The sequence below is a fragment of the Penicillium atrosanguineum genome (assembly GCF_028827265.1).
Source record: "Penicillium atrosanguineum strain IBT 20685 chromosome Unknown utg000007l_segment0_segment0, whole genome shotgun sequence".
NCBI classification, from domain to species: Eukaryota; Fungi; Ascomycota; class Eurotiomycetes; order Eurotiales; family Aspergillaceae; genus Penicillium; species Penicillium atrosanguineum.
This window is the reverse complement of record NW_026623139.1, coordinates 965,513-985,121: the sequence shown is the minus strand read 5'-3', so window position 1 is coordinate 985,121 and position 19,609 is coordinate 965,513. Positions and strand designations below refer to the sequence as shown.

At 53.3% G+C, this 19,609-nt stretch overlaps 8 protein-coding genes across 8 annotated transcripts; 3 read left to right on the top strand and 5 right to left on the bottom strand.

The window, feature by feature from the left end:
* Positions 1 to 155: 155 nt before the first annotated feature.
* Positions 156 to 2,077, bottom strand: N7443_008566 (dolichyl-P-Man:Man(7)GlcNAc(2)-PP-dolichol alpha-1,6-mannosyltransferase; the record flags this gene model as incomplete). Its single annotated transcript, XM_056888622.1, has 3 exons — positions 156 to 1,552; positions 1,603 to 2,019; positions 2,068 to 2,077. 3 exons carry the CDS (start codon positions 2,075 to 2,077, stop codon positions 156 to 158), a joined length of 1,824 nt encoding a protein of 607 aa, XP_056737924.1.
* Positions 2,078 to 2,163: 86 nt separating this feature from the next.
* On the top strand, positions 2,164 to 2,716 carry N7443_008565 (YOS1 family protein; the record flags this gene model as incomplete). The annotated part of the gene is made up of 4 exons (XM_056888621.1): positions 2,164 to 2,197; positions 2,249 to 2,308; positions 2,398 to 2,508; positions 2,661 to 2,716. The coding sequence occupies 4 exons, from the start codon at positions 2,164 to 2,166 to the stop codon at positions 2,714 to 2,716; spliced, it is 261 nt and encodes an 86-aa protein (XP_056737923.1).
* Positions 2,717 to 3,627: 911 nt separating this feature from the next.
* On the top strand, positions 3,628 to 5,161 carry N7443_008564 (uncharacterized protein; the record flags this gene model as incomplete). Its single annotated transcript, XM_056888620.1, has 2 exons — positions 3,628 to 3,828; positions 3,887 to 5,161. The coding sequence occupies 2 exons, from the start codon at positions 3,628 to 3,630 to the stop codon at positions 5,159 to 5,161; spliced, it is 1,476 nt and encodes a 491-aa protein (XP_056737922.1).
* A 1,011-nt stretch (positions 5,162 to 6,172) lies between these two features.
* Positions 6,173 to 8,626, bottom strand: creB (uncharacterized protein; the record flags this gene model as incomplete). Its single annotated transcript, XM_056888619.1, has 3 exons — positions 6,173 to 8,272; positions 8,330 to 8,470; positions 8,588 to 8,626. The coding sequence occupies 3 exons, from the start codon at positions 8,624 to 8,626 to the stop codon at positions 6,173 to 6,175; spliced, it is 2,280 nt and encodes a 759-aa protein (XP_056737921.1).
* Positions 8,627 to 10,575: 1,949 nt separating this feature from the next.
* On the top strand, positions 10,576 to 12,496 carry N7443_008562 (histidine--tRNA ligase; the record flags this gene model as incomplete). The annotated part of the gene is made up of 2 exons (XM_056888618.1): positions 10,576 to 12,153; positions 12,215 to 12,496. The coding sequence occupies 2 exons, from the start codon at positions 10,576 to 10,578 to the stop codon at positions 12,494 to 12,496; spliced, it is 1,860 nt and encodes a 619-aa protein (XP_056737920.1).
* Positions 12,497 to 12,839: 343 nt separating this feature from the next.
* Positions 12,840 to 14,430, bottom strand: N7443_008561 (putative ubiquinone biosynthesis monooxgenase (Coq6); the record flags this gene model as incomplete). Its single annotated transcript, XM_056888617.1, has 2 exons — positions 12,840 to 14,191; positions 14,259 to 14,430. The coding sequence occupies 2 exons, from the start codon at positions 14,428 to 14,430 to the stop codon at positions 12,840 to 12,842; spliced, it is 1,524 nt and encodes a 507-aa protein (XP_056737919.1).
* Positions 14,431 to 14,836: 406 nt separating this feature from the next.
* N7443_008560 (sorting nexin-4) lies at positions 14,837 to 16,442 on the bottom strand (the record flags this gene model as incomplete). The annotated part of the gene is made up of 2 exons (XM_056888616.1): positions 14,837 to 16,027; positions 16,149 to 16,442. The coding sequence occupies 2 exons, from the start codon at positions 16,440 to 16,442 to the stop codon at positions 14,837 to 14,839; spliced, it is 1,485 nt and encodes a 494-aa protein (XP_056737918.1).
* Positions 16,443 to 16,893: 451 nt separating this feature from the next.
* On the bottom strand, positions 16,894 to 19,476 carry kexB (kexin kexB; the record flags this gene model as incomplete). The annotated part of the gene is made up of 2 exons (XM_056888615.1): positions 16,894 to 17,674; positions 17,726 to 19,476. 2 exons carry the CDS (start codon positions 19,474 to 19,476, stop codon positions 16,894 to 16,896), a joined length of 2,532 nt encoding a protein of 843 aa, XP_056737917.1.
* Between the last annotated feature and the right edge of the window lie 133 nt (positions 19,477 to 19,609).

Here is a 19,609-nt window from a genome sequence, read left to right as displayed (position 1 = left end):
TTGAATTGTGGTTGATTGTTGGAAAGGTGTTCATACATCCAACCCAAGTGGATGGATAGTTCTCTGTCAATGAAATGTACAGTTGATTCAACGAATATGAAAAGAACACACCAATTTTACTATGTACAGTGTAGTCAACAACCTCAAGGCTAAACTTAATGCCTCTGAACCCTTTTCAAAACCTTGAGCTTCGGCTGCATCTTCAACTCAACCCACCATCCTCGCAACACGACTTTGCGAAGCGCATCCCGAACTTGCTCGTATAAGTTCACTGCGCGTTGGCCCCCTATCACAGATAGGAGCTTGCGTTCAGTAGTCCCATCCGCCGGAGATCCGGGTCTCACAATGGAAATACCAGCGAAGCCATCGATGGTGTCAGCTGTGTCCCAATGAGAATCAGGAAGCGCGATTCGCAATTGAGTCTCATCGCTGTCCTTATAATCAGGATCCGCAGACGCCTCCACAAGAATGTAATCAAATTGATCCCAGAAGACACTCAAGGACTTGGTAGCTTCATCCTCGGTTTTATCATAGTGCCAGCCCAGTGCAGCGGGTTGTTCCAAGAATCGCGTAATGCCTGTTTGGCACGCCAGATTGCCGAGATAGACGGAAGCTCCATTGGCATTTCCATCTGCCACCTGGTCATGGTAACGGTGCAGTGCATCAAGAGCATATGCGCCGGGATAGTTGGCGGCCGAGGCTGGGAGGAGCACAAGATTCGAAAGGAGGAATGTTGCCAGCGTGGAAAGTACCAAGGCGTGAGAAGCGATGCGAGCGAAAACAGAGCGCTGGCGGTGATTCCAGAGATATCCGGCGCCGAGCGAAGCTGCAGTAGTGAGAGACGGAACGACATAGATTATGAAGCGCCACTCTTTGTGGGGGATGATGCTGTACAAGGCGACGAAGGCGAGAGAAGGCACGAGCAATGCGATCGCCGGCTGCCGAGTTGCGGGCTGGCGCAGCGCAACGGGAAGAGCGACGAGGTATGTCAAGGGATTCATAAGAAGGCGAGGAAGCGCATTCAAGAAATAGGAATACCAAGGATCCGTTCCCCATTCGGACGACTGGCCCGAGACAACATTGAATAGGAATGCATCCAGCTCCGGCCATACGAGACGATCCCAGAAGAACGAATCAGTAATCACAGTAGCTGTGAGAGCGGTGAAGAGACCGACAATACCTGCGTAGACCGCATCTTGGAAGAATCTGGCTTGGCGAGTGATGAGCAGGAATAGCGTCTGTGTCGCGACTAGCACAGCTAGTTCCGAGCGGAATATCACGCCTGCCATGGTGAGCAGTATCAGTGACAGACGGCTACTACCGGGTCGACCCATGGGTAGTATGGAATCTGGGAGAAGAAATCGCATGGCCAGGGTTGTCTGCCCGAAAGCGAACATGTTGGATAGTGGCCGCGAGGCATAGTAGATGAGGTGAAATTGGCTTGCTTGGAAGGCCAAATACCATGTTGCTACAACGAATCCGAAGCTTCGTCGGACACCGTGTGCGTACACGAGCAGTGCAGCTGCATTGTACAGGCCTAGAATAGCTCGAGCTGTGGATGTGTTAGCTTGGTTCGTCATTGAAGACTACAGCTGTCCCTACTGAGGATCTGCCGATCAACTGCCTCGCTCAACGTAGGTAAGTATCTTGACAATTTTGTCAGTGCTACCTCAATACCAGTCGGTAGAGCAGCTTCGGACAGGTTAGAACGATTGGTGCCATTGGTGTAGAGGCCGCCGCCAGCTATGCCGGGCGGATTGATTGCATTACTCAAGGCAATGATGGGTCGCGACAGCTTAGCAAGGATGGCAGCACCGATAGCCGACCGAGGCACAGCTCCCGGGAAAGCGAAGTGGTCATAATTGGTGCGGTCAACGTTCAGAACATGTACGGGGAATCCGTGTACGAGTATGTCGTGGGTGGCCTGGACGTGGAAGGACTCTTCGACTTTGGTGTACGGCGCAACAAGGAGATGGAGGAAGATCAAGGCCGGAAGGACAAGGCCGAGAATTGTGAAGACTGGGGAAAATTAGCTATGCGCATGGTTTTTGCGTGGCGCGGACTTACTATGTCTCATGGTGGGCGATGTTGTTGATCCGGAGATCTGGCGCTTCCGAACCTCACTTTATCAACGTTCCTCCAACCACCCCTCGACGCGCAACGATGTTGTTCTTCGGCCTTGGGAACCTTTTCTTGGGTTGGTTTCCTAACAAATGCCTCTCTTGATGCAAGCTAATAACTGCTCCAGTCGTCATCCTCATCATCAACTCTATCGCTATCCTATCCGAGGACCGCTTCCTTGCTCGCAGTACGTCCCTCCGCTCGCACCCCGGTTGCATGCCACCCCGTCGCGAAGCTTTCTCTGGATAAAATACTAATTTGTTGTGAATGGTATAGTCGGATGGGGCCGCACGTCAGCTGAGCCAGGCTTCGGCGCGACGTACGATAGCACCAGCGTGAAGGCGAAGACGATCAACTTGATTGCCAGTGTGCGCACAGTCATGCGGAGTACGCTCAACCGTCCCCTTATATCCGTCATCACATTATCTCTCTCTCCAATCTGCACGATACCCAGAAGAGCATGGTGTATTTTCGAAGTCGACGGAGGATGAATGTGTGGCAGCTCCGGGCACTCTAGCTAATGCCCAAATCTCCTACAGTACCCCTTATCATCATCAATACCGTCGTCATCGTCTACGAGCTTGTCCTCGGTTGATTCCCTGCACATCCTCAGTTCCTGCCGAGTCGGCCCACGCGCCCGGGAGAGATGGAACGGTTCTGCTCTCCGCCCCTTGACATCGTCACTCGCGCAAAAGCAGTTCTTCAGCATTTCAGCGAAAACAGACCCCGCATAGCCTGTCTGTTCCCCACCACAAGATATGTGGTACGAAGTACATGAACCAAAACCTACCAGGATACGGGAAAGGGTGGGACTGATAGGACAGACTATTAGTTCGAGGTAATTGACATGGCGAATCTGGTACACTGATACGGAGTTCTTGGCCGGCTTTAGGTGGACCAATTAGGCATGTTTGAGCCCGGTCTATGCTTCACTTGCGATCTCTTCCAGGTCTCTCGGCCTCATGTATATACCCAAATCCACCCTGATTCAGAAAGGTACCGAGAAGTAGGGAGCTAGTAGGGTCTAGAGTCCAGGTAGGCTGAACGTATGAATGTTTCGATGCTCTTAAGTTTGGGATTTCCCGTTTTCAGACATCTAGCCAACATATTGAGTCTTTGCGTGAAATTCTAGCTCGATCGGACCAAAGGAGAGAATCCAAACGGGCCTAGTAGGGAAGTCGAGAAGTGGGCAACAGACTTTCACCCACCAATTCCCACCACCGAAGAGCTCCGAGTGGGGTGCCAATGCCCAGGAACCAGCTTCTCGGTCAATAGTTCATCTCTGATGGATGCGGGTCAAAAGTGTGCTTCCCCAAATCGGGCGAATCAGTCGCCGGGTTTCTATCGCATTTGCCGATCAGGGTTAGTCGATCATGGCGTTTCTCGATCGACCGCGAATTTCAATTCGAGAGGCACTTCCTGCCCCTGAAAAAGATATCATTCTTAACTCAAACAGAGCGCATCTCATCTCAGTATAGGCCACTCCTGAGCTGCTCCGCCGCCGAAATGGATGAGAAACATCTTGCCAGCGAGCCATTCGATGTATATCCTCTACATGCTCTGGATGATACCTTACTTTACCGCACGCTCATAAGTCGGTTAATGCGCTTCAATGACGTTCTCGACGCCGACAAGCTACATGAGGCGTTGCTGGGCTTGTTTGAAATTGGAGATTGGAGGAAGCTTGGAGGTCGGCTGAGGTTCAAGGTAAAAGAGATACGGGACAGCTCGTTTCACGGTAACCCGGTGGACTGACGAAATATAGCAAAACGGCAAGCTTGAGATCCATGTCCCGCGGTCATTCACAGATGAGCAGCAGCCTGTGGCATTCACCCACGATGTTTTTGATATGAGAATCGAGGAGCATCCGGTGGCCGGCCAACTTCCTACACCAACCGATGGCCCGTCAATTCAACCTATTTCCTCTCTCGACTGTCGGTCCTTTGTCGTACGTTGGCCCGACCATCCAACAACGATTGACGAAATGATTCAGATGGATGCACCTCAGCTGTCGTTGCAGATTAGTTCTTTTAGCAATGCAACTCTTGTGGCACTCACCTGGCCTCAGACGATGATGGACGCCGTGGGTATTCAAGCCTTACTGCAGGCATGGTCGCTGGTGCTAGCTGGTCGTGCAGATGAGGTCCCACCGGCATTCGGCGCACATAAAGACGTTCTCGAGACTATAGAAAGCTCCAATGATGGCAAGCAGGAGGATTTTGGGCCTGATGAACAGCGAATGACGGGGATGAGCAAGCTTACATTCATTTTCCATAATCTGTGGGACAGACTATGGAACCCTCGCTGGGAACGTCGGGCAATTTACCTTCCCAAGGATATCTACTTACGGCTGAAGAAACGAGTTCAAGATGAAGCCGCCTTGAGTACTCTTACGAGTCTCGAGAAGCCCGTTGTCACCGAAAACGATACACTTACGGCGTGGGTCACTCGCGCCGTCGCAATGACTCTGCCCAATCCACGTCCTGTGACCGCAGTGATCCTCTCAAATGCTCGGTTCCGACTTCCACTACTCCTGGAATCGACTGGGGTTTACCTTCAGAATATGGTACTTATGGGGCTCGCATTCTTCCCCACCGAGCTTGCCAGAGGACCCCTCGGACCGATTGCTCTCACTAATCGACGTCATATTGCTGAGCAGGGCACAGTTCAACAGACCTTGGCTATGCTGAGGACTATGCGCCAGGATATCACGTCAGATAAGACCCCGAATCTCTTTTACGGCGATCCGCACGCTAGTGTACTTTTTGTCAGCAATGTGAATAAGTTGGATTTGATCAAAGCTCCGAACTTTGGCCCGGCAGTGCTGCGCCAAGGTGATGGAGAGAAGTCAAGGATCAATCCTCCAGGCACCATGTTGATATATCATAACTACACCACCAAACCGCTCGTGGGTGGGACCAACGCTGTTTGGATGCTTGGTAAAGACTACGGCGGGAATTATTGGCTCGAAGGAAATTTCCTGCCGCGAACATGGAACTTGCTTGAAGAAGAGATAAAGGATATGGAAGGAACTGTTTGAATGATACCCGCACGTGCTATGGCTTTCTCGTTAATACTCTTTTTCTCTCTTTGAATTGATTGCTTTGTACCTGGTTATTGGAACATACCACCTGGGTAGCTTTCAATCTATATATACTATTTAGCTCCCGAGTCCGGCGTTGATAATTTCAAGTATATGTTTAATCAATAGACCTAGGAATTACTATAACAATTCGTGCCCGAGCAGTAAGCACTCGACTTACTGCAATATCCATTCACAGAGCAACAATCACCAAACAACCACCTAGGAAATGTCATGTTGTTCGCAGATTCCATTGTAAGTGGCCAACAAACCTGCCTGACATCTGAATGGTATCAAATGGGTAGTGTTGCCGTTGCACTTCTTGGGGGCGTCGTAGAACATGTCATCCAAAAAACCACTCAACATGGGTTTACCCCTGCACCTGGGCAGTGTTGGGTCCGCTAATGTGGCTTATCGCAAGATTTGAATAGCTGTGCAAAAGTGACTCTTCGATCGCATTGAAATTGGGAGTAAGAAGACAAGGTAGGTGGAAACATGCAAAAGAAATCCACATTCGCTAAAAACGCTCTTAAAAAAAATGCCACATTCCAAACCCATCGCCAGAAATTGCAAAGATCAAACGCCCGTTTTCGCACCGGCCACCCATCAACGTAGGTATCATGCCGACGTAATTGTACAAAAAGCAGAAAACCGTTTAGCGATGGAAAAGCAGGAAACAACAAAAAAAAAAAAAATAGTCATGATCCAAGAGCCAAGAGTCTAAAAGACAAGTCCATGGGGAAATGATATCTCGATTTGAGGTATCCACGGCAGAAGGGAAAAGAACGATGGCCATACGCATATCATAATGAAAAAGAAAGATGGTGATACATCCACGGAAAGCTATGTGCAGAAGCAAAAGCAAACTTTGCGCTTGTATGTGCATAAATGTGGGGGGTATCTCCGTGAAACCCAGGGGCTCTGGGTAAATGCAAGAAAAGATAATGCTTCCTGGAATACATGTGGCAGCTAGGATTTCTTGAGGCTAAGAGACCTCCAACGTCCGGTTTTCTCGGGTTTGCTGTCCTTGGCGACGGGTGGGCTGTTTCGTGACACTAGCTTGGGGTTCGGGAGGGAGGGGGTCTCCTTCTGGGGTAGCGGGGATAGAACGGGCTCTTCTAGTTGCGGTGCTTCGGGAACTGGGCTCGGGATCGGTGGCAGATCGGATGTTGAGACGCGAGGCTCCTTGTCCTTGCTCAGTCTTTGGCTTAGACTGCGGCTTCCACGTCTCAAGAAACCGAGCTTCCTCGGCGACCCGTTCTCGGGGCCAAGTTCAGAGCCATCATTGTTCTTAGCCATCTCGGCTTCACTGGCTTTAACAGCCCGTCTGAAATCCTCTGCTTCGCGTCTCTCGTTCATCTGTTGTCTAGCCTGTTGCAAATCGGCTTCTTTGCGCCGGAGCTTTTCTGCCCGTTCTCGCTCTTTGTCTGCCTTTTCTTTCTCCTTCTCTATTGCCTTGCGCTCCTTCTCCTCCTTCGATCTTTCCTTTCGTGACTGAACGTCGCTCTTCTTCGGACTGAGAGGGGGGTGCTGTTCATCAGGGATCGTGGGCAGTGGTGGCTGGGGTGGTTGAACGGGCTGTGGAGCTGACGCCTCCGCCTCGGGCGCTTCGGGGTGCGTGGACATTTGAGGGGCGGTGGGGATTCGGTGGATGCCATTCACACGATTCGGGTCATCCGAAGGCACTTGAGACGCACTGTGAACATGGGACAGACCGGGTGACAAGGGGTATCCGTTAGTCCTCCCGGCCTCTCCGTTCTCAGCCGGCACAGTTGAAGTGGCCTGATCCTCCTGAGCTTGCTCTCGGAGCACAGCTTCGAGGGTAGTTTCCTGATAGAATAGGACGTATGCACAGGCCAGGCCAGGTCGATCTCCAAAGAAGTTGCGCACGTAATTCTTGTCCACCGGTTCCACCAGCTCATCGTCAAAGAGCAGCCAGCCGCGATCTTCTGTCTTGATTATAGCAACGTAATGGCCGTGATAAGGCCCTCCGCCAATATGAACAACCACAGCGTACAGTTCGTAAAGCCGATCTGGGTCCTCGGCGTCATCCGTGGTATTGAATAGCCGCAGATGATATGGGTAGACGACGCGGTGGAACAGTTTCTGCAATCGCTGCAAGTCCTCCGTATACTTGAAGCGTTTCAGATGCAAAGCCAGTACACGAGGCAGACGCTTGATCTTCATTCGCTTCTCGGCTTCCTGAAGACCTCCACAATTATCACAGTGAAACTTGTTCCGCTCGCAAAGCATTTCTTCGGCGGAGAACTTTCGGAGACAGGATGTCACCGATGAATGCTGCTCGAGATCCACCGAAAGATCCAAGAAGACCTCGTCACGCTGGGAGACTTTCTCACAGGTCAAGCATTTAGTCTCGGACGTCAACGTCCCTTCAAATAACTCGTGGACCCATCTCGTAGTGTTGGGTGATTTGGAACCCGAACTGGGCGTCATCGTGCTTAGAGAATCGACGCTTTCTGACGGCGGGAGTGCTTTCTCCACAAAGTTGTGCTTGGTCGCCTCAGCCTCCACATTCGACACGACCTCGTTTAGTAGTAAATTCAAAAACTCGTGTGCATCCTGGTGCATGGCCGTCCGAAACATCTCATGCTCCCGTCGCAAGACATCCAAGAACTGCTGTGGCCGGATGACACCGATCCGAGACTGACTGCCGACCAAGGATTCAAAGATGTCCTTCAACGAGGTAAAGAGGGACTCGGACATGCCATAACTCGAGGCGTTATTCCTGGTTTCCAAGATCGGCAAAGTTTGGAGTGCCACCTTCTTCTTGTATTCCGGCGATTCTTTATCCTCCGGTTTCTGTGGTTGGTTGGGAGTCACGCCGGCCTGGCGTGCGGATGGTGAAGTTGCCGCCTGGGCCTTTTGCTTGGCGGCCTGCGCCTCGGCTTCTAGGTGTGCATTGGGATTCGGGAATCGCAGGTTCTTGGCGAGGGCCGCCTCGAGACTCTCCAACGGAGTGCGCCGTGGGTAGTTGATCACGGCCTCGCGGAAGGGAACGGAATAGTAAAGACATTGGAGTATCGAATTGCAGTAGCAAGTATTGCCATACTAGCGCGCACGTCATGGTCAGCGGGGCTACGCCACCGAGACTGTGGGAAGACTCACATTTTCCATGCCAAAGAACTTGTCGCTACCATCGCCGCGTATGGAACCCATGTCTTGCAACCGCTTCTCCAGCGGGGTTATCTGTGGCGTTTGGGGGTCTTTCCTGACCGGCGGCGCGGCGGGCGAAGGGGTGCTCGACGCCTATGTAAGGAAAGGTAGTCAGTTCCCGTTCGTAATCAGAATCAGAATCGTCGAGCGGGTGCACAAGTGTGCCACGGCGGGGAGGGATGATGCCCGTAGGGATGAAGAGCGGCTTACCCCATTGCCTCGCGAGCCGATGCCGAAGAGCCCCTTCATTGTGGGAGAGTGTCCTCGTGGGACGCAGGCTGCATGGAGGAATCGCTCAAGATTGAAGATTACGGATGGCAGGCCGGGTTGGACATGAGAGGGTGGGAAGTGTTTCGAGTTCGAGTCAAGTCGGGGAAGTCGGACAAGGTTCCAGGAACGTTGAGTCGCGGAGAGCGTCCGGGGAACGGCACGGCACTACGCAGGAACCGCAGGGCCTGGACTCGGTGAGGGGAACGGGACAGAGGAATGAGGAGAGATATGTGGCGTACGAAAGTACGGTGTACGGTGTAAATGAGAGAGAGAGAGTAGAGAGAGAGAGGGAGAGCTCGGGAAGAGCGACTTATCTACATCAGACCCGCCCCGTCTTATTTCGCGCAGCGGAAACGTCCAGAAAAGCCCTCCGCATTGAGTCTCCCCGACCAGTAAGCGCAATGACCACAACCAGACCACGACCAGACCACAACCGCTAAGACCGCTAAGAACACTAAACCCGAGTGCCGCGCTCGAGCCACGTGGAATTCTAAGGCAGGTACTGGCCCAATCGCGGGTTTTCCCATGCGCGCGACCTTAGAGAAGATGCCTTTGTGCGCCGGCTAGATCGGGAGAACGGGCAGAATAGCAGAATAGCATGGAGGGGAAGACGGCAGTGCCAGTGCCAGTGCCAGTGCCATTGCCATTGGTGTTGCCGCTTCGGCTTTTCCCCAGTGGAGGCCCCCCACGACCATGGAACAGGCATCTCTTTACGACTTCGGAGTGACGGGGTCCAGAGTTCAATTTCCCCCCCAACCGTCGACCAGCCATTGGCTCTATCCTGTTTGGCGCTCACAGACCATGTGTCCGGCCCCTCGCATGGCGTGTCAGATACGGCCAATGACCAGCCTCGACGTGGGGAAGTTGGTGGCGTGGAGTCTTTGCCCCGACTGATCGCGAGACCCAAACATACAGTCCGAGGATCGACTCCTCGAGCATCGGGGTCTGGGGGTAACGAGACATGGGGTACCAGTATCGACCCATCGGCACAACATCGAACCCATGTTCTGGGCCGCGCGGCCTGGGGTTCGAGGATTGCGGCGACCTTCCGAACAGCGCGCATCTTATATAGTGCGCCTGCATTGCATCTCAATAGGCTCCTTGCGGGGCCCGGCTGCACGCGCTAACCGGCGAGACACAGGACTGTGGTGTGCACCCTATATACGGATCGCAGGGATCGCTTCAATATCTCCAATCCAAACCGGGGTCGAAACGCCCGACCGGGGATGGTTCCGCCCTTATTGGTGGCACGGGGGGCCAGACGAGGGCGAAGGCGAGCTGGGATACGGGCCAAGGTTGATGCAAATGCTACACTAGCCATGACTGCGACCCACGACCGGGAATGGGAAGGGGGGCCTACGATTTAGCTGTACCTCCGAGTACGGGACATCATAGTGGGGGTGGCACGGTTAATTCGTGAAAGCTCTACAGTACCTAGTCGGAGATGCTTACCGTGACTAGGTATTGGATTATGAATTGGGGGGTGCGGTGGATGTCTTGGCCCGAGTTGACACTTTACCTACTGCAGTAGGTCCTTAACTACTTCGGAGACAGCCGGATATACGTCTCCACTGATAACTGATTCTTCATGACGTCGCTCCATTGATTGTGGCAGTCCTCCTAGCTGTCTGTCTCACGTACTGTAGATATTCTAGCTATCTGATGGATCATGCTCTCCATGCCTCGAAAGATGCTTGTGCTCTGCGAATATTGAACGGCACTTAACAAAGAGGAATGCCACCGCGACACCAAGTGGGCATGATATACCACGAATCTATAGCACTGATACCATCAGATCAACCTATACTACTTATCAAATACCCTCTAGCCATCTAGGAAGAGGTTCGTTGAAGTACCTCGAACAGACAGTGCCAATAGTCCAATCTAAATGGGTATACCACTCACTATACACCCACGTTCGGATAAACATGGCGGAAAAACTCGCCCGAAGCAGGAAGATGGCCCGTTCCAATTTCGCCGACCACTTTTCGTGCAGTCCATTCGCGTTTGCTTTTATGCCGTCCATCCATATTCCCATACGCTCAATACGACGAGCAGTTTCAGACACCATCCGCGCGTGTCCTGTCGGCCGTCTGACTCATTTGCCTGCCCAAGGCCTGCGTGCGACCTCGAATCAAATTCGTCTCCGAGCCCCCACCATCCCCCACCACCAAATCCATCCCCGCCCTCGTTACTTTTCTTCAATCCCTCCTCGCTCCAGTCGAATCGATACAATGCCCAAGGACAAGGTTTCTTTCAACCTTAAAACCCCCAAGGGGACCAAGGACTGGTGCGGCTCCGACGCCCTCCTCCGTGACCGCATCTTCACCACCATCGCCGACGTCTTCAAGCGCCACGGCGGTACTGCCCTCGATACCCCCGTTTTCGAGCTGCGCGAGATCCTGGCTGGCAAATATGGCGAGGATTCCAAGCTCATCTACGACCTGCAGGACCAGGGTGGTGAAATCTGCTCCCTGCGCTACGACTTGACTGTGCCTTTTGCCCGCTGGCTCGCGATGAATAGCGACGTGCGCAGCATCAAGCGTTACCACATCGCCAAGGTCTACCGCCGAGACCAGCCCGCCATCAGCAAGGGCCGTATGCGCGAGTTCTATCAGTGCGACTTCGATATCGCCGGTGCTTTCGACCCCATGATGCCTGACGCCGAGGTGCTGCGCATTGTCAGCGAGGTCTTTGAGGAGTTGGGCTGGAATGGCCGCTACACTATTAAGCTGAACCACCGTAAGATTCTGGACGGTGTGTTTCAGGTCTGCGGTGTGCCCGAGGATAAGATCCGTCCTATCTCGAGTGCCGTCGATAAGCTAGACAAGATGCCCTGGGCCGATGTGCGCAAGGAGATGGTTGACGACAAAGGTCTGGACGGCGCCGTTGCAGACCGTATTGAGGGCTATGTCATGAACAAGGGTAGCCGCGAGCTGCTTGAGAAGCTGCTGCAGGACGAGAACCTCACTGCCAACGCCTCGGCCAAGGCTGGTCTGGAGGATATGGCTTTGATGATGGAGTATTTGGATGCTTTCGGCGTTCTGGACAAGATCTCCTTTGATATGTCGCTGGCGCGTGGATTGGATTACTACACCGGTGTTATCTACGAGGTTGTCACCGAGGGCTCGGCACCCGCTGTACAGGCTGGTGACGCTGAAGCCGTGAAGCCTCAGAAGTCCAGCAAGAAGGATAAGAAGAACGATGATGATGACCGCTCTAACGACCCCACTTTGGGTGTGGGCAGTGTTGCTGCCGGTGGTCGCTACGATAACCTGGTGGGCATGTTCATGCCCAAGGCTCAGATTCCCTGTGTCGGTATCTCTTTCGGTGTCGACCGTATCTTCTCCATCACAAAGGCCCGCCTCGAGCGCGAGCAAAAAGCCGACTCTTTCCGCAGCAGCGAGGTCGATGCCTATGTCATGGCTTTCGGTGGTAAGGGTTTCACTGGAATGCTCAAGGAGCGTATGGAGGTCTCCCAGAAGCTGTGGCAGGCCGGTATCAAGGTACATATCACCCCTGCTCCCCCCCCCCCCCCAACATGGGAATTAGACTAACACTCTCCAGGCTGAATTCTCTTACAAGGTGAAGCCCAAGCTTCCCCAGCAGTTCAAGGCCGCCGAACAAGGTGGTGTCCCCTTCGCCGTCATCCTCGGCGAGGAGGAGCTGAAGGCCGGCAAGGTCCGCATCAAGGAGATGGGTCTCCCCGAAGGCCACGCCGAGAAGGAGGGTGTCGAAGTCGAGCTTTCCCAGCTTACCGACGAGCTCCAACAGCGCCTTGCCAACAAGCCCTCTGCTTCCGGTGCCACTTTGGCAGAGCAGTTGAGTGGCGTCAAGATTAGCGCCTAGATGACTTGATGCAGGCGTTTTCTCGTTTCCTTTGTTCGGCCACGGTTAGCATTACATTGTTGTCCCCTTCTTCTACAAAATACATAGACGCATCCGGTTACAAAAGCATTTGAGCCGTGAGGCTTAAAAGTCTGGGATATACTAGCGGATTCGCAAATACCCAATAACATTACTCTACCTTGATTACAATCCTTTTCTTTTTCGTAGTATTATGGTACTTTGGACAGATGGTATCTTGATTCTTGAGCGTTGAATGGTCTGTAAAAGCATTCGAGATTGAATGTCTGATATTCGAAAAAAAAAAGAAACTAGATATACACTATAGACACAAGACAACATCCACTTAATACCCCTCGGCATTCTTCATCAAGAACGACTTAACAAAGGGCAATTTGTCAATGACATTCAGACCCAGACTACGCGCCCAGGTGATCGGGCCCTGCCCAGGGATAGTATACATCTTGTGCAAAAGATCACAAGCACCGCCGATCTTCGCATTAGGCAGGTAGCGCTCCGAAGAGTACCGCTCAAGGGTAAGGAGATCACCGATGTCCATGCCATGAGAAACGGCATACTCGATCGTCCGCGAAAGAGAAGCCACGTCCGCCAGGCCGAGGTTCAGACCTTGTCCGGCGAGGGGGTGGATGACATGAGCTGCGTCGCCGACGAGTGCGACTCGGGGCGAGATATACTGTGCTGCGTGGCGGAAGCGCAGAGGGAAAGAAGCTATAGTGCCTGACTGCACGGCTGTGGCGAAGGGTGGGGTTTGTGGCGGAAGGGGAGTGTGCTGCACGCGCCAGGCGAGCTCGTCTTCGTGAGATATTTGCTCAGAGGTGGACATGCCCATCATGTATTTTAGGTCTGTCATGGAGAATCGGAAGGCGGCGTTAACCATGGCCAGGAAGGCGGATGGGGAGAGCGATTTCAGGTACGCGGCGTGCTCGGGTGTCGTTGACCAGACTAGTGTGGCGTGGTTGTTTGGAAGTGGGAGGAGAGCAACGGGTCCTCCTAGGGCGGGCAGGAAGCGCTGGTAAGCTGTGCGCAGGTTTGCCGGGAAGGGAGGTGTATCGAGGTCTGCAAGCGAGAGAGTTGCGACGATTCCGTGGCGATTGTAATCCCAGCCCTGGGTGGGAATATCGGCGAACGAGCGCACGGGACTGTTAATTCCGTCTGCGCCAACTAGCAATCTTGCTGCAATGCGAGAAGGCTCCTTGCCCTCTGATCCCGGCCCAGTAGGCTTTACAGAGAGGATCGGCCAAGCGGAGAGGTCAGGCCCGGCAGTCTGAAGATCGGATCCGTTCTCAATAGAGGCGACAGTAGTATTCGAGAAGAGCGTGAGACCCTCATCGCCCGAGGCAGAAATACGATGGAGAAGCGCACGCACAAGGTTCGAGTTCTCGGTCATGGTTGCAACTGCGCGCATATCTTCGAACGCACTTGTATCCCAGGAATGGTCAAACGATATTCGTGATCCGGTCTCGCCATCCCACACCTGCATCTCCTGGTATTCCTGCACACGACTGGTATCAAGATGCTCCCACGCGCCAATTTTGCGTAGGAAAGAAGCAGAAGACGGGGTCAAGCTGCTAACGCGGTTCGAGAACTGATCCGATGGCATGTTCCATGCCTGGGCCTTGTTGAGATCCTGGCTTTCGACCAGGGCGACCTTGAGCTTCGATGTGATGGGAGAAGCACCTGTATTGATATTCATATGTTAGGATGTTTCTCTGTGAGCTTCATTTAAGATCCTTAGGTGACGTACGGAGTGCAGCCAAAAGTCCCAAGCCCGCCGGACCACCCCCGACGCAGACTACGTCGTAGATGTCGGGAGTTTGATCGATTTTGGTGCCGAATCGGCGTCGGCCACCGCCAATGCCATGGCGGCAAGATGCGCAAACATACGGCCGCAACGCAACTCTTGTAATTGGGCGCATTATGTCTGAGGTGTGAATTTGCGAGGAAAGTCGGATGGTCAAGGATGGGGGATGACCGCGGTGCAAACAAGTCAAACACGATCCACATCATACGATAACGGGGACAACAACTTTATAGAACTATAGAACAGATGAACAGATGAACAGAGTTGCAGTGAGGACAACCCGAGCACTTGCTCTCCACGGTTTTGAATTTTCATTTGCATCGTAGGTACTTCCGAGTACCTCAAGGTAGTTGGTTAGCTCGATAAGTAGTAATCCAAAAATCTTTACTTTTACAAAGCATACTTAATGTAGATGAAAGTGATGATATGATGGATATGAAATGGTCGGCAAAAAGAGCTAAGGAAATGTTCATGAAAAGCTATACCAAGATCATCAGAGGTCATCATCCCACCTAAGCGGTCTACCGCACCCCCAGAGCAGCTTCTTCAGCCTCAAGACCGACCTCAGAGTCGCCTTCCATCTCGGCAATGAACCGCTCCCAGGTGGAAAGGACGCCCTGGTAGAAACCGATGTGTGATTCGGCAAGAGAGCCGAGAGAATCACGGAACTCTACGGCTTTGATACGCTCGAAGTCTGCAATCTCTCGGACGACTTCTTCGTCGAACATTTCCGATGTCGTCTTGGCTGATTCGACTTCACGGGTAAGCTCGTCGATGCGGAGCTCGAGCTTGCGAACCCGTTCGCGACGGGACTGCTCATGGTCGACGCCACGCATGTCTTCCATCTTGGAGCGGATAAAGGAGGCTGGGGATGAGGTGAGCGGGTTGGAGGCGTAGTATGCAGCCGGGTTGGCAGCCAGAGAATCACGTTCGGCGACAGCCTTGTTGCGGTAATCGACTAGGGCCTCGAAGTCCAGCTGCTTCTGTTCACGAGTCTTGAGGAGGGCCTTGACGGACAGAATATATGACTCCATATCGCGTAGCGAGCCCAAATAGTTTTGATCCGTGTGCTCTTTCAACTCGCGAACACCGCGCGCGGTCTCTTCCACCGAGGCTGCGAAAACTTGCAAGGGCATCTCGACCGCCGGTTCAAGAGACACGAGCTTGCGGAACTGTGTCGCCAGCTCGGTGTAGTCCGTCTCGAGATCGGTCTCTCGCCGCGCGACCCGCGCCACGGTCTTTTCCACGTGCGACAAGTCCTCGTCCAACTTATCAGACTTCTCCTTCACCTCGATGAATCGGCGATCCGGTTTGTGGACCTTTGTGAAAGCGTTGACAAATGAATCAGTCAGATTATCGAAGATGCCCGGGGTTGCATTGTCCGATCCGGCACTTGTTGACCCACGGTTCGTATGCAGCCGCATGTGTGCATTCCAATCAGGCGACTCCAGGAAGATGGCAAGAAGCGGCGCACGGCGCAGTACAGGGTGCAGTGTCAGACGCTTCAAAAATCGGTGTAGCGACCACGCCCGGCGTTTCGTAAAGTCTGACCCGAACCGGTCTCCTGTGACATATTCCATCTTCTGCTTGTCCGGCAGCGGCGGAACGGCGCATGCTGGATATTTGCGATAGAGCGTCTTGTACAAGAAATCAAAATCGTGGTATCGTCGCCTTACAGTAAACTCGGATTTTTGGAAAGACTTGAAGTCGGTCTGGAGGTGCGTGTTAGCGATGCTTCAGTGTAGTCTCCGGGCGTTGGCGGGATATGAGCAGGCAGCAGCAGCAGTAACTCGGGTTCCCAGCGCAAAGCCGATGAAATGTGAAAGCACTCACATGTGTTGTGACCAGGTATGAGATATATGCGTCCTTGGTACCGTCGCTTTCTTTCATCGGGGTGTCGACTTGGCACTCTAGCACACCGTCTCCAATGCCTGCCAGGTCCACGGCATCGGCCAGCGGGCCGGCCTGGGGTTCTTCTTGAGCCGAGCTCATTCTACGCTTGCCATTGGAGTCATGACTGTCTTTATGTGGCTCCTCCGCGTCCGTTCCCGATGTCGTAGGCCGAGAGATGTCGCTATCCGGGTCGTGTTTCCAGGAGACGCTATCGAAGTCGTCGTGTTCATCCATGGCGGGGGGAGTGTCGGCCACAGTCGGCGGGTTATCAGAAACTTGTCGAGCGCAGTGGATGAAGGTGGGTAGGAAAAAGCAGAGTGAAGGGAGAGCGTGGGGCAAAGGAGAAGCTGGGAAGCTGAGAGATGATCGTCCTTCCCCAAGGCGGAGTCCCAAAAGCGGCAACGTCGTCATCGGCCGTGAGGGGTGTTGATACGGGATCACGTCTCCTTTTCATTACCTAGATATTTTGGGCTGGGCTAATTTACTAGTATATTGAAAACACTTCTATTCTTTTGAGCTCATAATTGCACCTGCTTTGACTTTCACTTGCCGTGACATGGTAGATTTACAGACGCCAGGCAGCCGGTCCCTTTCTATTCCCAGTACATGCGGCCTCAAATATCAAAAATAACCTCATGCAGCACGAATACCGGGCCCAATGCAAACACATGCCATCAAAATGCGACTACCGCTTTTCAGAAAGGAGACGGCTATCTTCTTCGCCCTCCTTCTCCGGGATGTTGGCCAGCCGATCCCGGTATGGCTCGTCGTTATCATCACTAAACATCTCCTCTTCGCTTTCTCCGGCAAATGCATTGTACAGTTCACCACCACGACGCTGGGTGCGACCACCCCCAGCCATGGGGTCCATTTCATCGTCATCCTCGATCATTTCAAACTCATAGTCGTCCTGAGGGTTGGTGCGGCGGCGCTTGAGGCGCTGGAGCTGGAAGAAGACGCCCAGTCCAATGAAAAACATAATTATCATTGCCAAAGAGGCATAGATCCAGACCTGAGTTCGCTTCGAAGCACCAAAAGTAGGCAGATATGATGACAGGTACTGCTTCGAGGTATCCGAGCCCGAGGTGGGACTGGGGGTAGAAGTAGGGCTGGGAGCGGTCTGGGTTGACTCTAGCTCTTCGGCAGGGAATTTCTCATCCTCCTCGGCCGCATCGGTCGGGTTGGCGTCTGAGGGCTTCTCATTCACGGGTCGGTCATGGTGGTCATCGGGATTCGTAGGAGGGGCCGTCTTCGTTGGTGCTGCCTCCACAGATGTTGTCGCGACGTGAGCGTCCTCGTAAGGATGATCGTCGTCGTGCTCTTCAGGCAACGGGTGTAGCGGCTGTTTGGACCCATCCTTAGATTCGCCCCAAAGATTCAGTCTCCAGTCGACGAAAAATCCATCGAAATCATTAACGTCGGTGTCTTTGACAATCACGGTCCAATCACCGACAGGCGATTCGCCCCTAGTATCGAGTCAGTCTGTAAATCTCGAGGAAAGAGTTGGAGGAACATACCAATGAGCAACGGACATGAAGGTCCAGTCAGCGTACCCGGCTCTCTCTTCGTCCCGCTCGCGAGTAACACTAAGATGGCTGACGATACCCGCGGGGCTGCGCAGCTCGACACTGAGATCGCCACGGCGAGTGTGGTTGACATTCATCGTGACCGTCACATGCTCCAGCCGATCGAAATTCGCGTTCTTGATGTGATCGGCGGTCACCGTGTATTTGCTCAGCAGTCCCTGAGAGCCCTGGGGAATGTTCTTGTGCACTCGGAGCCAGGGCGAGTTGAACCAAGCCTGTGGCTTCACAAGGTCCCATGTGCGCGCTTTCGAGACCAAGGCATACGTATCAACCTTTCCAAAGCCCCAGTCGTGACTGAAGATTCGACCAGAAGGAAGCTTCTGCCAGCTACCATCGTCCTCACTAATGGGTACTGCAGTCTCGATCATCAGGTATTGAATATCACGCCACGACAACTCGGGTCGAGCGCTGAGAGCAAGTGCCACTGAGCCTGCGCCGAGCGGGCCAGCCGCAGAGGTACCACCGTGCAAGTTGTAGCACTTGTCCGTACCAACGTCGGTGGTATGAATGGCATCACCGGAACCACTGCTGTAAGCGACCACGAGCTGAGCAGAGCACGACTCTGAATAAGTAGGGTGGTTGCCCTGTCGATCAATAGCACCGACCGTGATACTGTAAATGCTGTTGGTATACCCGTCAAAGTTGCAGTTGTCACCATACATAGCTCCATTGCCGGCCGCAAACACAAAGATGGATCCCTTTCCACCGCGGCCCTGCTGAACACCGTTGACCAGCGCTCGCTTGATCAACAGTCCCGGTGCATCCATCGTGGCGCCATCGTCGGGAGGTCCCCAGGAGCAAGAGTAGATGTCATTCTTCTGATATTCATAATTAATGGATTCCGCCTCATCATGGTCATCAATCGGCTTGGATAGAATTCGAATACCCGATATTTTGCTGTCGTAGGCGACACCAACCCCACAGACGTCGTTCTTGGCGGCTGCGATCTCACCGCAGCAGCGGGTACCGTGCTTGTCGTCGGACAGACGAGGCCGCGGTGTAGGGGAGTGTTCGTTGAAATCGTAGGAGCCTTCGGCGAAATAATTGGGCTTCAAGTCATTGCTGTCCATATCCAACCCATCGTCTACCACTGCCGTTGCAACTCCGTGACCTGTGATACCTTCCAGCCAAACGCCTGTCACGTTCAAGTCGTGTCCGGGTTGCAGGACATTCATGAGATGCCACTGTTCTCTGAAGATCGGATCGCTAATACCGAGAATTGTCATAATTTCGCTTTGTTCCTCGAGAAGCTTCAATTCCGCCTCCCCCGCAAATCGCGGGATGGATTCCTTGGTAGGAGGTGGCATCCGCTTCTCCAATCGTTGCCTCGGGGCTTTCAACTTATGCGACCACAGGATGGCATCGATCGGATCTTGGTCTCGAGATACGATGACCTCCCCCGACCGCTGCCGAAGCTTTCGCCTGGCCTGCAGGTCGTCCAATAACGCATTTAAGTCGGAGCTCTGGTCCCGCGGCAACGAGAAGGTATGGTGGTTGGGGAGTTCTCCGATGCGGCCTTCGTGGCGGAGGTTCAAGGAGCGTGCGATCTCGGAAGGAGGAGTAGCGGCATCGAGATGAAGGGCAAAAAAGTCGCGCGACTCGTCGGAGCGAGGGTGTAGATTGGTGGAGGACACAGCGCCCGCAAGGCTAAGGGCGACAGCAATGCCGCCGGCGACACGCATGATCAAAGACGGAGGCGAGTAGACAGTACTCGCTCTCGAAAGGAATTAAAGGGGGCAAGAAGCAGAGGCCATGAACGTCGGGCCTTTCTAGGTTCAAGACAAAGGGAGGAAGTTTAAGGAGTAGTGGCAAGTG